This window comes from Hemitrygon akajei, chromosome 9, assembly GCF_048418815.1.
Source record: "Hemitrygon akajei chromosome 9, sHemAka1.3, whole genome shotgun sequence".
NCBI classification, from domain to species: domain Eukaryota; kingdom Metazoa; phylum Chordata; class Chondrichthyes; order Myliobatiformes; family Dasyatidae; genus Hemitrygon; species Hemitrygon akajei.
This window is the reverse complement of record NC_133132.1, coordinates 141272715-141289272: the sequence shown is the minus strand read 5'-3', so window position 1 is coordinate 141289272 and position 16558 is coordinate 141272715. Positions and strand designations below refer to the sequence as shown.

The 16558-nt window shown below is 42.3% G+C and overlaps 1 protein-coding gene across 4 annotated transcripts in view; it reads left to right on the top strand.

Annotated features, from left to right (window-relative positions):
- The window catches only part of trim54 (tripartite motif containing 54), a 67179-nt gene that overhangs the window by 46764 nt on the left and 3857 nt on the right, over positions 1 to 16558 (top strand). The window contains exons 8-10 of one of the 4 annotated variants that reach the window (XR_012100321.1): positions 11023 to 11109; positions 14584 to 14661; positions 15338 to 15373. Coding sequence is in view for 3 of the 4 variants with exons in the window: in XM_073057136.1 (XP_072913237.1) it covers positions 11023 to 11109; positions 14584 to 14618 (122 nt within the window). In the remaining variant the exon portion in view is untranslated. The remainder of the gene's footprint in view (positions 1 to 11022; positions 11110 to 14583; positions 14662 to 15337; positions 15374 to 16558) is intronic. The other 3 variants (XM_073057137.1, XM_073057136.1, XM_073057138.1) reach the window with 3 other exon arrangements.

Genomic DNA, 16558 nt, shown 5'->3' with positions numbered 1-16558 from the left:
TGAGAGGGGATCTGATTGAAACATATAAGATTATTAAGGGATTGGACACGATGGAGGCAGGAAGCATGTTCCCGCTGATGGGTGAGTCCAGAACTAGAGGCCACAGTTTAAGAATAAGGGGCAGGCCATTTAGAACAAGAGATGCGGAAAAACTTTTTCACCCAGAGAGTGGTGGATATGTGGAATGCTCTGCCCCAGAAGACAGTGGAGGCCAAGTCTCTGGATGCATTCAAAAGAGAGTTAGATAGAGCTCTTATAGATAGCGGGGTCAAGGGATATGGGGAGAGGGCAGGAACGGGGTACTGATTGTGTATGATCAGCCATGATCACAGTGAATGGCGGTGCTGGCTAGAAGGGCCGAATGGCCTACTCCTGCACCTACTGTCTATTGTCTATTGTGATAAATCGGCATACAGGAGGAATCTTGAAAATTTGGCTGAGTGGTGTCATAGCAACAACTATCACTCAATGCCAGCAAGACCAAGGAACTGATTGAAGACTTCAGGAGAGAGAAACCAGAGGTCCATGAGCCAGTAATCATTGGAGGAACAGAGGTGGAGAGGGTTAATAACTTCAAATTCCTGGGTGTTACTATTTCAGAGGATCTGTCCTGGGCCCAACACGTGAGTGCAATTGTGAAGAAAGGTTGGCAGCATCTCTACTTCCTTAGGAGTCTTTGCTTTGCAGATTCAACATGGTATCTAAAACTTTACAAACTTCTATAGATGTGTATTTACTTGCTGCATCATGGTCTGGTATGGAAACACCAATGCCTTTGAATGGAAAATCCCACAGCAGATAGTAGATTCAGCCCAGCACATCACAGGTAAAACCCTCCCAACCATCGAGCACATCTACATTGAAACACTGTCATAGGAAAGCAGCATCCACCATCAGAGATCCCCACCACCTGGGCCTTGCTTTTTTCTTGCTGCTGCCATCAGGTAGAAGGTACAGGTGCCTCAGGACTCGCATTGCCAAGTTCAAGCACTGTTACCCCTCAATCATCAGGGTCTTGAACAAAGGGGATAACTTCACTCACTTGGCCATCCACTGAGATGTTCCCACTACCAATGGTCTCACTTTAAAGACTCTTTATCTTGTTATCTCATGTTCTCATTGTTTATTGCCATCTATTTATATCAGCATTTGCACAGATTGTTGTCTTCTGCACTCTGTTTGATCTTTCATTGATCCTGTATAGTTATTCTTCAATAGATTTGCAGAGTGTGCTTGCAGGAAAATGAATCTCAGGGTTGTATATGGTGACGTATATGTACTTTAATAATAAATTTTCTTTGACTTTGAAACGTTGATTGGTTATTCCTTTCCATAGGTGCTGCCTGACCTGCTGAGTTCATCCAGCATTTTGTGTGTGTTACTCTGGGGGGAGAAATAGTGGTATCAACTGATTAGATAACACGAACAAGCTGTTTATCACTGCTCTGAAAATGATAGATAGATAGATAGATAGATACTTTATTCATCCCCATGGGGAAATTCAACTTTTTTTCCAATGTCCCATACACTTGTTGTAGCAAAACTAATTACATACAATACTTAACTCAGTAAAAAATATGATATGCATCTAAATCACTATCTCAAAAAGCATTAATAATAGCTTTTAAAAAGTTCTTAAGTCCTGGCGGTAGAATTGTAAAGCCTAATGGCATTGGGGAGTATTGACCTCTTCATCCTGTCTGAGGAGCATTGCATCGATAGTAACCTGTCGCTGAAACTGCTTCTCTGTCTCTGGATGGTGCTATGTAGAGGATGTTCAGAGTTATCCATAATTGACCGTAGCCTACTCAGCGCCCTTCGCTCAGCTACCGATGTTAAACTCTCCAGTACTTTGCCCACGACAGAGCCCGCCTTCCTTACCAGCTTATTAAGACGTGAGGCGTCCCTCTTCTTAATGCTTCCTCCCCAACACGCCACCACAAAGAAGAGGGCGCTCTCCACAACTGACCTATAGAACATCTTCAGCATCTCACTACAGACATTGAATGACGCCAACCTTCTTAGGAAGTACAGTCGACTCTGTGCCTTCCTGCACAAGGCATCTGTGTTGGCAGTCCAGTCTAGCTTCTCGTCTAACTGTATTCCCAGATACTTGTAGGTCTTAACCTGCTCCACACATTCTCCATTAATGATCACTGGCTCCATATGAGGCCTAGATCTCCTAAAGTCCACCACCATCTCCTTGGTCTTGGTGATATTGAGACACAGGTAGTTTGAGTTGCACCATATCACAAAGTCCTGTATCAGTTTCCTATACTCCTCCTCCTGTCCATTCCTGACACACCCCACTATGGCCGTGTCATCAGCGAACTTCTGCACATGGCAGGACTCCGAGTTATATTGGAAGTCTGGTGTGTACAGGGTGAACAGGACCGGAGAGAGTACGGTTCCCTGCGGCGCTCCTGTGCTGCTGACCACCGTGTCAGACCTACAGTCTCCCAACCGCACATACTGAGGTCTATCTGTCAAGTAGTCCACTATCCAATCCACCATGTGAGAGTCTACTCCCATCTCCGTTAGTTTGTGCCTTAAGATCTTGGGCTGGATGGTGTTAAAGGCACTAGAGAAGTCAAGGAATGTAATCCTCACAGCACAACTGACCCCCTCTAGGTGAGAGAGTGATTTGTGCAGCAAATACGTGATAGCATCCTCCACTCCCACCTTCTCCTTATACGCAAACTGAAGAGGATCCTGGGCGTGCCTGGTTTGTGGCCTCAGATTCTGTATTATCAGCCGCTCCATGGTCTTCATAACGTGCGACATCAAGGCAACAGGTCTGAAGTCATTCAACTCCTTTGGTTGTGGTTTCTTCGGTACCGGGACAATACAGGATGTTTTCCACTGTCTGGGTACTCTTCTCTGCTCCAGGCTCATGTTGAAGATGCGCTGTAGTGGTTCTCCCAGCTCAGTCGCACAGGCCCTCAGTAATCGTGGGGAAACTCCATCTGGTCCAGCCGCCTTACTGGTACAGATCTTCCTCAGTTGACCTTCCACCTGTGCAGCCGTAATCCTGGGCGTGGGCAAGGTCTCCTGTGAGTGGCTATTTTCCTGTGAGGGAAGTAAGCCTGGTGTGGATTTCTGCGGTGAGGATGAGATTGAGCTGTCAAACCTGTTGAAGAAGTTGTTCAGCTGGTTCGCTTTCTCCACATCTCCACTTATGTTCGCCCCCCGCTTTGCACCGCATCCGGTGATGATCTTCATCCCATCCCACACCTCCTTCATGCTTTTTTTCTGCAGCTTTTGTTCTAGCTTCCTCCTACACTGCTCCTTTGCCCCCCTTATCTGTACTCTGAGTTCCTTCTGAACTCTTTTAAGCTCCAACCGATCACCATCTTTAAAGGCCCTCTTCTTCTGGTTTAGGAGGCCTTTGATGTGACTAGTGATCCAGGGCTTATTATTGGGATAGCAGTGAACAGTTCTAACAGGGACAACGGCATCCACACAAAAGTTAATATAGTCCGTTGTGCATTCAGTGACCTCCTCAACGCCCCCACAGAGCCCCCCTTGCAGTACATCCCAGTTAGTAGTACCGGTTCGTGATCTATACAGTAATGAATATTGATGAAAAGTGAGTGAACAAGTTTACAAGCTGATTTTTATTTGTGAAGTTATTAATGGTTGACTTGTCTATTTTACTCCAGCTTCTTTGTGGGATGGTGGGGGGTGGGGTGCAGTAAAGGTCAGTATTATTACAGAAGTCAACAGCTACAGTTTGTTTGGCAAGCAGCAACTGTTTAGCAACCAGTGGAAAGGATATCACAGATGGAGCAACAGGAAGAAAAAATGTTTGACAGCACAAACACATATGTGCTTTTGTTCTCTGTTACCACCTGTAAGTAGAGACAAACTACAGGGCACATCTGAGCCGCACAGTTAGATTATAGACTGGAGAACCATCATTGAATACCCAGTGAGAGGTTGCTTTCTGTCAGGGCAGCACAGTTGTTACTGCATGGTTCCAGGAAACAAATTTGATCCTTAACTTCCTTGCAGCCTGGGTGAACTTTGCATATTCTCATGGAAACCATGAGCATTTTCCACCATATCCAAAGACATGCAGGCAGTTACTGTAACTTGCCCAAAGGAAGGTGAGAGGTACGAGAATCAGCAGTTAGTGGGTAACTCAAGTGCATGTTAGAGAGAATAAGGTACTTGGGTTCTAGGACCAGCCTGCAATCCCCTAACACTACATCAGACTATATCTTTTTTCTCTAGAACATTGGAAAGTTTTTGACAAGATCGGACCATTTGGCCCAACAAAGCTTGCCAAATTCCTATTCACGTAGTGTGTTGAAATAACTATCAAGTTAAGGTTTCAGGGTCTCTAAAGTACTACTCTCAACTACACAACTTGGTAGTGTGTTCCATGTGTCCACGAGTCGCTGTGTAAAGAAATGCTTCCTGATGTTAGTCTGAAATCTCCCTTTAACTAGTCTCCATCTATGGCCCCATGTCCTTGTTGCTGGGATCCTCCTTACTTATACCCTTAATGATTCTGAACACTTCTATCATGTCTCCTCTCATTCCACATCTACTTAGGCTAAAAAGATTTAATTCTTTCAGTCTTTCTTCATAGCTACAGTTTGTTTGGCAAGCAGCAATGGTTTAGCAGCCAGTGGAAAGAATATCACAGATGGAGCAACAGGAAGGCCAGGAACGAGTCTGGTCGCCCTTCTCTGAACTCTCTGACTGCCTTCACATCCCTCACAAAATATGGAGACCAAAATTGTATACAGTATTCAAGGTGTCCCTCACAAGCACATTATAGAACTTAAGGAGAACGCCTTTAGACTTGATCTCCACTGTGCACATTATATAGCCCAACATTCTATTAGTCTTCCCAATCGCTTCTTTGTTGACCGTGATGAGTCCACCAGGATGCTCAGATCCTTCTCACACAGTACACTTTCAAACTCAAGTCCCCCCACTGTATACTTATGTCTAATTTTTCTACTTCCTGTATGTAATATTTTACATTCACTTACATTAAATTTCATCTGGATTGTGTTTAGATCTACCTGTATTGATTCTGCTGTCTGAATGTTATCAGCCGGTCCCCTTAATTTTGTGCCATCAGCAAACTTTACTAGTTTATTTGTCATGTGCTTGTCCAAATCATTAATGTAAGTTAGAAACAGCAGCAGCCCCAAAACTCATCCCTGTGGAACCCCATTTTAACATCATCTCTGTGTGAAAATGATCCTCTCTTTATAACTCATTGTTTTCTGTTTTTGGGCCAATTCTGCACCCATTCGCATACCTCACCCTGAACGCCTACCTCTTGTAATTTGAATATTAACTTCTCAAGGGATACCTTGTCAAAATCCTTCTGAAAGACAAAGTAAATGACATCAACTGCTCTATTGTTATCATAAATTTTACTTGCCCTTTCATAGAACCCCAGCATATTAGTAAAACATGATTTTGCGTTTTTGAACCTATGCTGGCTTTCTGCTAACATGCCTGATCTTATCAGCAGCTTTTCCAACTTATCCTTTATTAATGTTTCCATTGTCTTACCTATGATACATGTTAAGCTTACTTATCTATAGTTTACCATGATTAGTTGTCACCTTTCTTATATACCAGGACAACATTAACCCATCTCCAGTCCTTAGAGATTACACTCATGTCAATAAGTTTATTTCTCATGTAAGTTGCATTAATTTATGTTTATGTTAATTTGTATTTGTCCTGTTTATGATGTATCGTGCTGCAGCTGCAAAAAAAGTAATTTTCCTGGCATTGATGCTCTGTGTCTGTATGCCTGTGACAATGAATTTAAACATGATGGGATTAGTGGAATTGCTCCAAGAGTCAGCATATATTTAATGGGCTGAATGGCAGCCATATAGCAAGAAACTATAAACTCTGAAAGTGTTCTTTTGATGTGTGTATCAAGCCATACATGGCTACACAGTAGTGCATGCAGATGGCTGTGCAGTAAGGCACTTAAAGTATCTGATCATCACAGTTCTCTGTTGCTATGAATCAAGCCTGTTCTGGTCAAGAGGAAGCAGTCTGTTTCACCTTCACGAGCTTTGTGACAGAATGCCTGAAGTCAGAATCAGAACCAGGTTTATTATTACCGGCTTGTGTCGTGAAATTTGTTAACTTAGCAGCAGCAGTTCAATGCAATACATGATAATATAGAAAGAAATACATAAGTAAATCAGTTACAGTAAGTATATGTATGAATATTAAATAGTTACCTTGAAAATAGTGCAAAATAGAAATAATATATAAAAGAAGTGTTCAAGGGTTCGATGTCCATTCAGGAATAATATGGCAGAGGGGAAGAAGCTGTTTCTGAATCACTGAGTGTGTGCCTTCTGACTTCTGTACCTCCTTCCTGATGGTAACAATGAGAAGAGGGCATGGCCTGGGTGTGGGGCGTCCTTAATAGTGGATATCACCTTTTTGAGGCACCACAAAGATGTCATGGATACAATGGAGGCTAGTACCCAAGATGGAACTAACTGTACAGAGTTTTGTAGCTTCTTTCGGTCCTGTGCAGTAGCCCCCCCCCCCCCCCCCCCACCATACCAGACAGTGATGCAGCCCGTCAGAAGGTTCTCCACGGTACATCTATAGAAGTTTTCAAGTGTTTTAGGTGACAAACCAAATCTCTTCAAACTTCTAATGAAATCTAGCTGCTGTCTTGCCTTCTTTATAACTGCATCGATATGTTGGGGCCATGTTAGATCCTCAGAGATCTTGACACCCAGGAACTTGAAATTGCTCATCTCTCCACTTCTGGTCCCTCTTTGAGGACTGATCCATGTTCCGTTGTCTTACTCTTCCTGAAGTCCACAATCATCTCTTCCGTCTTACTGACGTTGAGTGCCAGGTTGCTGCTGCGACAGTTGAGATTTCAAGTTTAGTCACTGATTTGTCCTTTCAATAAGAACTGAGGGATTTATTTCAGAAAACAAAAGTACATGTTCATCAACTGTGAATCAGAAAGTATAATATAATTACACACTAATATTACTACAAGTTCTCTTGGTGTTTCTCACTCATCTATAGTTGCTTTTTGCTGGTGGTGGGAGTGGGTTTTCTTCCTGGACAGCTGATGCCCTGAACTAGTCAACAGAGGAGTGTAGGATGATAGAGGTGGTGTGGTGGAGCAGACTGTCGGAGAGCTGATGCCCTGAACTAGTCAACAGAGGAGTGTAGGATGATAGAGATGGTGTGGTGGTGCAGACTGTCGGACAGCTGATGCCCTGAACTAGTCAACAGAGGAGCGTAGGATGATAGAGATGGTGTGGTGGTGCAGACTGTCGGAGAGCTGATGCCCTGAACTAGTCAACAGAGGAGCGTAGGATGATAGAGGTGGTGTGGTGGTGCAGACTGTCGGAGAGCTGATGCCCTGAACTAGTCAACAGAGGAGCGTAGGATGATAGAGATGGTGTGGTGGTGCAGACTGTCGGAGAGCTGATGCCCTGAACTAGTCAACAGAGGAGTGTAGGATGATAGAGATGGTGTGGTGGTGCAGACTGTCGGACAGCTGATGCCCTGAACTAGTCAACAGAGGAGCGTAGGATGATAGAGATGGTGTGGTGGTGCAGACTGTCGGAGAGCTGATGCCCTGAACTAGTCAACAGAGGAGCGTAGGATGATAGAGGTGGTGTGGTGGTGCAGACTGTCGGAGAGCTGATGCCCTGAACTAGTCAACAGAGGAGCGTAGGATGATAGAGGTGGTGTGGTGGTGCAGACTGTTGGACAGCTGATGCCCTGAACTAGTCAACAGAGGAGCGTAGGATGATAGAGATGGTGTGGTGGTGCAGACTGTCGGACAGCTGATGAGTTTATGCTGCCCACAGGAGAGCTCCAGCTTCTTGATCTCAAAAATATAAAACACTTGTCCCTAGGCCATGTACACCATTGCCCTTTCGGAATTTAAACTGTTATCAAGATGTTGCCCTGGTGTACAAGTTGGATTGAATATTTAAGGAGATCGAAGGCAGAGGGTTACACAGCGCAGACACAGACCCTACCATCTAACCAAGTTGTCCGGTCCCTAAGTTGCCATGTTCATGCATTTGGCCCTTATCCCTCTAAATACAGGGTTGAAAGAAGCTGCTGAACGTTGTAAGCTCAGTCAGCTCCGTCATGGGCACCAGCTTCCCCAGCATCCAAGACATCTTCAAGGAGTTATGCCTCAAAAAGGCGGCATCCATCATTAAGGAAGCCCATCACCCAGGACATGCTCGCTTCTCATTGCTACCATCAGGGAGGAGATACAGGAGCTTGAAGGCACACTCAGTGATTCAGGAATCACTTCTTCCCCTCTGCCATCAGATTTCTGATGGATATTGAACTCATGAACACTACCTCATTACTTTTTTTCTCTCTTTTTGCATTACTTATTTAATGTAACTTTTAAACTATATATGTACTACTTACTGTAATTTACAGTTTTTATTATAATGTGCTGCTACCACATAACGACAGGTTTCACAATACATGCCAGTGATATTAAACCTGATTTTAACTCTGAACCATTGTTATCCATGTACCTGTATAAATGTCTTTTATACCACCTCTACCGCTTCCTCTGGCAGCTTATTCTATATACCCAACACCCACTGTTGGGAAAAACAAAATCCCTTGTATCCCATCTAAACCATCTCCCTCTCACCTTAAAACTATGGCCTCTAGTTTTAGAATCTACCACCTTGGGAAAAAGATAATGACTATTTACAGATTCTGTGCTGTTTGCCTGTTGCAGTTCTGTCAGAATATTGTATCAGCTGGGTCTTGTCCATTGACTAGTACTAACCTGGTTTTTAATAACTGGCTCAGGTGAACACCAGGTAGCAGTTTGTAAAAGCACCCCCCCCACCCCTCACATGTGTTCCGTTAGCTCCAGGCCAGTAACCAAGGTTGAATGGAGGGAAGAGATAGTTTATGCTTAACCTAGAATGTTAGAATCATGCAATTTTCTTCTATGTAAAAGTAAGGCAGCTATGAGCTAAATGCATACTTGTTAGGGTGCTGGATGTCAACTTGGATGGTTGGTAAGGCACCAAAGATAAATATAGAAAACTTTCAGGTTAAACAAGTATCCATTCTGACAATCTATGTTTCTTAAGAATGCAGTCTTTCTTTGGTGAGCAAGGAAGTGCCAATGTACCTACTGTTTTTTTTCCTGTAAACAATTAAAACAACTTGTATATATGTAACTTTCCTTGTTCAACATTAATCAGTTTGGATCTTAATATCGGAAGAGAGGTGATCACAGGTGCAAAGTCCTGAAAGTCATTTTAGTGGTGTTTCTGAAGAGTTATTTTGCTTCTTATTTTATTCATGTTCTTTTCCTTACAAATTTGTCCTCAACCCCCTCACTCGGTTTTGTTTACCTCTCCCGTGTCTCTCCCTCCCCCTTCCTTGAAGTCCAGAGCATCCCTTCAGCTGCATAACCTGGTTCAGCTTTCACACAGAGAACACAGAGAGCAGGACTTTCTCCAGTCATCTCTATACCACCCATCCAGATTTTTCTATGGCCGTGTTAAAGGTTCTTTTTAATTATGTTGAAGACCAAGTTCATTGCCTTTAGAAGTTTCACAAATGCACACTTGTTATTGATGGTTAGTCAGCGACTTTCACTTACATAGATCAAAGAACATAGTACAGGAGTAAGCCCCTTGACCCATGATGTCTGAACATGAACATATCCCTCTGTCTAATGTTTCTAAAATGGTATCATTGAAAAATGCCTCTTAAACATTGTTATAGCTTTGTTTGGTGGAGATCATGTCTTAGAATAGAACAACTTTATTGTCAAGGCCAAAGACAATGAACAAACTTGACTGAGTTTTTTTGAGGAGTTGAAAATGATTGATTTTCATTGGGGAAGTTAGGGAGTGGATGGTGTGTACATGAACTTTCATAAACCTTTTGGTGAGGTCTCTGGTGGTAGGCTGATGCAAAAGATTAAAGCAAAGGAGTTATATTTACAGTAACTTGGTAGTTTTGAATCAAAACTGGCTTGTTCATTGAAGACAGTGTAGTAGTGGAAGGATGTTCTTCTAACTGGACAAGAAACCAGTGGTATTTTGTAGGGATCAATGTTGGGACCTCTGTTTTTTGTGATATATTTAAATGATATGGATGAAACTATTGGGCTGATTAGTAATTTTTGCAAACCTAGTGGAGCTATGAATACTGTGCAAGGTTGTCAAAGGATATAGCAGAAAGCATGCTGGTTGGAAAGTTGGATGGAGATACAGCAGATGGAGTTTAATCTAGACAAGTGTGAATTAAACTCCATCTGCCATTTTTCTGCTAAATTTTTGGAGCTAATTTTTAAAAGAGAATACATATTCAATACCAGGACTATGAGGTACATTGGTGAGAGTGGCTTCACAAGTTGATACGGTGGTAAAGAAGGCCAATGCTGTACGTGCCTTCATGGATCATGATCAGGAAGGGGACTTGCAGCTGTATTTATGGTTTGGCCACACTTGTGTGCAATTCTGGCCTCTTCACTACAGGAAGGATTTGGAGGCTTTGGAGAAGATGCAGTGGAAGTTCAGCTGGATTAGAGGGTATTAGCTATACGGAAAGGTCAAATGAACTTGGTTTGTTTCCTCTGGAGTGTCGGAGGATGAGGGGCAACCTGTAGGAGTAAATTAAGTTACTAGATAGAGGGCATAGCTGTAAGATGAGAGGGTGGAGATTAAAGGAGATTTACAAGGCTAGTTTATTTTCATAACAGGCATTGAGTTTGAGTGTTAGTAATTGCAGGAAATTTAAGTTACCTGCCAAATTTTCTAAGACTGTAGCGTGGTTGGACTAATAGAGAAGAAAAAATTCAAGTATATTTCAAAATGCTCCTGAATTTTCCAACACATCTATCTGGTGATGTTTGGACCCTTGACAACTGCTAGTGATTTGTGGCTCTAGATAATTGGTAATTTTGCTGAACATTGATCTAATCAGGCAGTTGGTACCAAGAATATGCATGAAGTTTCTCATGATTTCTCCTCTTTATAGAGTACCAAGGAGAAGAAGAAGAAGAGATAGAGGAAGAAGAAATAGAAGAAGGTGCTGTAATTGAAGAGGAAGGGGAAATTGTAGATGGTGAGCAATCAAAACTAAGATCTGCAGAAGATTTTTTGTTTTTTCATCATTATTTTCATTTTACAAAATTCATTTTTCTCAATATCATAACAAAAACATTAATTTCTCAGATCTTTCTGCATCCTCTTTCCATCCCTCAAGTCTGCTTACAGTATATCTGTCAATGTGGCTGCACCCAGCCTGGCAAAAACTCCTAGAATGTTTAGTCCAGTTTGGTGTTGTCTTCTAATTGGTCAGATGATAATGCAGTGTCCATGCAACATTCCCTCTAATTTGTAATGACCAGTGTGAGCAAAAATTTTGTGCTGTAAAATTCTTTGCCCAGTGACAACAACAAGTGCACACTGAATTTTTGAGTGGAGGTAAACCTGAAGCTATTCTAAGGTTAATACACTAACATGTCCAGTCTGTTGTTCATTCCTTTTATTTATTCTTTAAAAGAAATAAAATTGCATCAGAAACTGGAAAAGGAAATGTGATTGTGTATGATCGTGAAATATACCTAACATGACAATGAGTTAGAAGGTGACACCTTTTGTGCACAGTTTAAATTCCTTTGTGCTCGCACACACCTTTGATGGAACATTGTGTCTATATACTGTCTACTTTTTAGAGAAGTTTCTCTTCTTGCCTCAGTGGAAGTGTGTTGAGCATACATTATATTTTTCCAACAAAATGCAAGGAAAGACTGATTTTTTTCCCTAGCAGTCTCAGAAGCACCTCAACTTGTTTTGCAAATAATTGCTTTGAAATGAAGTGACTATTTTGAACAATGACCTGCCTCTTCAGGCACCTGCTTGAAGTGTAATGGTGGGTTCCTGCCGCTTCAGCTGTGACGATGCATCTGTGTGTGTGTTGACTCATGGTGGAACTAGCAAAATTTATTTTTCTAATCTTGTTTACTTCCCTGTTCCTCATGAAATGGAGGAAAGCATCTGTTCATATCTATGTAAGATTTGGATGTTATCCAGTGAAATTAAAAATGAGTGACAGCATGAGTTTTAAATTCAGGCTCACAGCTTTGAAGAATCCTTTTATTGCTGGAGCAGTATTTAAAAGAAATTTGAATCTTTACGAATTAAGTCCATAATTCTATCTTTTTACTTAGTTCTTTTTCACCATTCTCAATCAAATTAAGTTGTTAAGATCATAAGACAGGAGCAGAATTAGGCCATTCGGCCCATTGATTCTGCTCCGCCATTTCATCATGGCTGATCCAATTTTTCTCTCAGCACCAGTCTCCTGCCTTCTCCTCATATCCCTTCATGCCCTGACCAATCAAGGATCTATCAACATCTGCCTTAAATATACATAAAGACCTGGCCTCCACAGCTGCCTGTGGCAACGATTTCCACAGATTTACCAGTCCCTGGCTAAAGAAATACCTCCTCATCTCCATTCTGAAAGGGCACCCCTCTATTCTGAGGTTGTGTCCTCTGGTCTTAGACTCTCTCACTATGGGAAATATCCTCTCCACATCCACTCTATCAAGGCCTTTCACCATTTGATGGGTTTCAATGAGGTCACCCCTCAGTTCTGGTGAATACAGGCCCAAAGCCATCAAACGCTCTTCACATGATAAGTCGTTCAATCCTGGGATCATTTTCATGAACCTCCTTTGAACCCTCTCCAGTTTCAGCACATCCTTTCTAAGATAAGGGACACAAAGCTCCTCAAAATGTTACAAGTGAGACCTCACCAGTGCTTTACAAAGTCTCAACATTACATAACAAACACGAGGAAATCTGCAGATGCTGGAAATTCAAGCAACACACACAAAATGCTGGTGGAATGCAGCAGGCCAGGCAGCATCTATAGGGAGAAGTGCTGTCGACATTTCAGGCCGAGACCCTTCGTCAGGACTGCAAGAAGAAGGACTTCGTCCTGACGAAGGGTCTCGGCCCGAAATGTCAACAGTGCTTCTCCCTATAGATGCTGCCTGGACTGCTGCGTTCCACCAACATTTTGTGTATGTTGCTCAACATTACATCCCTGCTTTTATATTCTAGTCCTCTTAGCTGATATTTTAATATCACCACGTGCCAGCCCAATGTAGATAATGGGAGACTGAAATTGAACTCAATGGTCATTCCTATTGTCAAGACAATTGCCAGTACAACCAGGATTTTTTAAGTTAATTGCAAAAGTAGAGATCATTGTTAAGGGTTTTGGCCCGAAAAGTCGACACTACCTCCTCCCATAGATGCTGTCTGGCCTGCTGAGTTCTGCCAGCATTTTGTGTTTTTATTTATTTCCAGCATCTTCAGATTCACTCCTGCTACCTCATCATTATTGTGTGCATATTTTTCCATCTTCAATCACTTCACACTGTTGTTTGGTTATGATTCCACAGATTCTCACAATCAGAGTCAGGTTTATTATTACTGACATATGCTGTGCAATTTGTTGATTTGTGACAGTAGTGCTGTGCAAGATGTTAAAAAATCACTAAGTAAAATAAATATGTAGTGGAAAAGAGGAATGGTGAGGTAGCGTGGGTCATGGGCCATTCTGAATTCTGATGGCAGAGGCTGTTCCTAAAGCATTGAGGGTGGGACTTCAGACTCCTATACCTTCTCCCTGTTGGAGAAGGGGATGAGAAGAGGGCAAATCCCAGACACAGAGGGTCCTTAATGATGGATGCCGTCTTCTTGAAACTATACCTTTTGAAGGTCTCCTCGATGGTGGGGAGGGTTGAGCCCATGATTGAGATGGTTGGGTCTGCAACCCTCTATCCCCTTTCAATCCTGTGCCTGTAGACAGTACACGGAGAGAACATAATCATCGGAGTCATTAGGAGAAGGCCATACCAAACTGATTTAAATATTCTGGGAGTTTTTATCAGTGCGGAACAGCTAGGCGATGTTGCAACTAGTCTGAATGGTCTCCACAGTACATCTGTAGAAATTTGATAACATCTTAAGTGACATACCAAATTTCCTCAAACTTCTAGTCAAGTACAGCCTGTGGGGCAACTCTGAGGTGTTGATACCCAGTCACTTGAAGATGCTCACCCTTTTCACCACTGGCCCCTCAATGAAGACGTGCCCTTTCTGAAGTCCACAATTAATTCCTTGATCTTTCTGACGTTCAATACAAAGTTGTGATGCCACTCAAGACACCAATCTACCTGACTCCTGTATACCACCTTGTCGCCATCTGAGATCCTGCCAATAACTGTATTTATAAATAGTGTTTGAGCTGTGTTTAGCTACACGATCATGAGTGGACAGGGGGTATAGTGGGCTAAGCACACGTCCTCAAGGTACTGCTGTGTTGACTGTCAGCGAGGGAGAGATGTTATTACCTCACCATCTGTGGTCTCCCGATGAGGAAGTCAGGAATCCAGTGGCAGAATGAGGTACAGAGGCCCAGGTTTTGAAGCTTGTTGCTCACCACAGACCGGATGATGACATTGAATGCTGAGTTATTATTCATAAAGAGCAGCCTGACATGGGTATTGTTTCTGTTCAGGTAGTCCAAGGCCGAACAGGGAGCCACTGAGATGACACCCGCTGTAGAACTGTTGTGGCAGTAGGAAAGTCGCAGCAGGTCTGTGTCCTTCCTCGGGCAGGAATTAGTTCTAGCCATGACTAACCTCTCAAAGCACTTCATCTCAGTAGATATGAGTGCTACCAGGTGATAGTCCTTGAGGAAGCTCTTACTGGGAAGTGAAGCATCACAGCCTTGACACCCTTATAGAAAGTCAAGGTACATTGTGCATCCAGTTGTGTCTCTAACTTCACACGGAGCTGTCTTTTCACTATTGGGATGTACCATGGGTCGTACCTGAACTTCTTGTAGGGTTCTAGATGGCTGATCTTCAACCATTTCCCTTGAGAAGACTTGCTTGTGTATGTAACCTGAGTGAGAGTGTAGATGTTTGATTGGAGAGGGAATTGCTTGAACTTAAATATTTTTAACTTTGTCCGAATAATGCTTTAATCAAAAAGAAGTACTCTAGGTAATTTATTTTTCTCTTCATACACCAATTTTGGGGCAAATTGCAGATGAACTAATTTTACACAAATTTGGAACTGATCCTTATGACTAGATAGTATCTCCATTTTGATGTCCAAATTATTAGGTATCAGGAACGTCAACAAACATTGGTTCTCAAGGCTGTTTTGGGTTACAGTGAAAGAGAAATGGAAGGAAGGGAATTTTGTCTACTTATCTTGTTATATGTATTTTCCTTAAATCAAAAATGGATGTTGATCTCTTCCAGATGATACTAAGTGATCTCTATGCAGATGATACAAAGGTATGTGGCATTGTGGATAATGAAGTAGGTTTTCAAAGCTTGCAGAGAGATTTAGGCCAGTTAGAAGAGTGGGCTGAACGATGGCAGATGGAATTTAATGCTGATAAGTGTGAGGTGCTACATTTTGGTAAGAATAATCCAAATAGGACATACATGGTAAATGGTAGGGCATTGAAGAATGCAGTAGAACAGAGTGATCTAGGAATAATGGTGCATAGTTCCCTGAAGGTAGAATCTCATGTGGATAGGGTGGTGAAGAAAGCTTTTGGTATGTTGGCCTTTATAAATCAGAGCATTGAGTATAGGAGTTGGGATGTAATGTTAAAATTGTACAAGGCATTGCTAAGGCTGAATTTGGAGTATTGTGTACAGTTCTGGTCACCAAATTATAGGAAATATGTCAACAAAATAGAGAGAGTGCAGAGAAGATTTACTAGAATGTTACCTGGGTTTCAGCACCTAAGTTACAGGGAAAGATTGAACAAGTTAGGTCTTTATTCTTTGGAGCGTAGAAGGTTGAGGGGGGACTTGATAGAGGTATTTAAAATTATGAGGGAGATAGATAGAGTTGACGTGGATAGGCTTTTTCCATTGAGAGTAGGGGAGATTCAAACAAGAGGACATGAGTTGAGAGTTAGGGGGCAAAAGTTTAACGGTAACACGAGGGAGAACTTCTTTACTCAGAGAGTGATAGCTGTGTGGATCGAGCTTCCAGTAGAAGTGGTAGAGGAAGGTTCGGTATTGTCATTTAAAGTAAAATTGGATAGGTATATGGACAGGAAAGGAATGGAGGGTTATGGGCTGAGTGCGGGCCAGTGGGACTAGGTGAGAGTAAGTGTTCGGCATGGACTAGAAGGGCCAAGATGGCCTGTTTTCGTGTTGTAATTGTTATATGGTTATATGGTTTTCTGCACTGGGGAAGATGATGTCAGTGGTTGGAGGTACAACAACTACTTTTTTTTAACTTATTGTTTCATGAGAAATGGGCATCTCTGGAGATTTAGTATTTGTTGTCCATCCCTACTTTTCCTCAATTGAGAGGCCTGGTAGACCATTTCATCTGAGAATATCATGCAGGAGATGTAGGATAGGTGTGTGACACTTTGTTCTCTGAAAGGCATGCATATATCAGATGGATTTACAATAATAGATCTTTGCCATCATGGTGTGGTTCAGTCCTGAAGT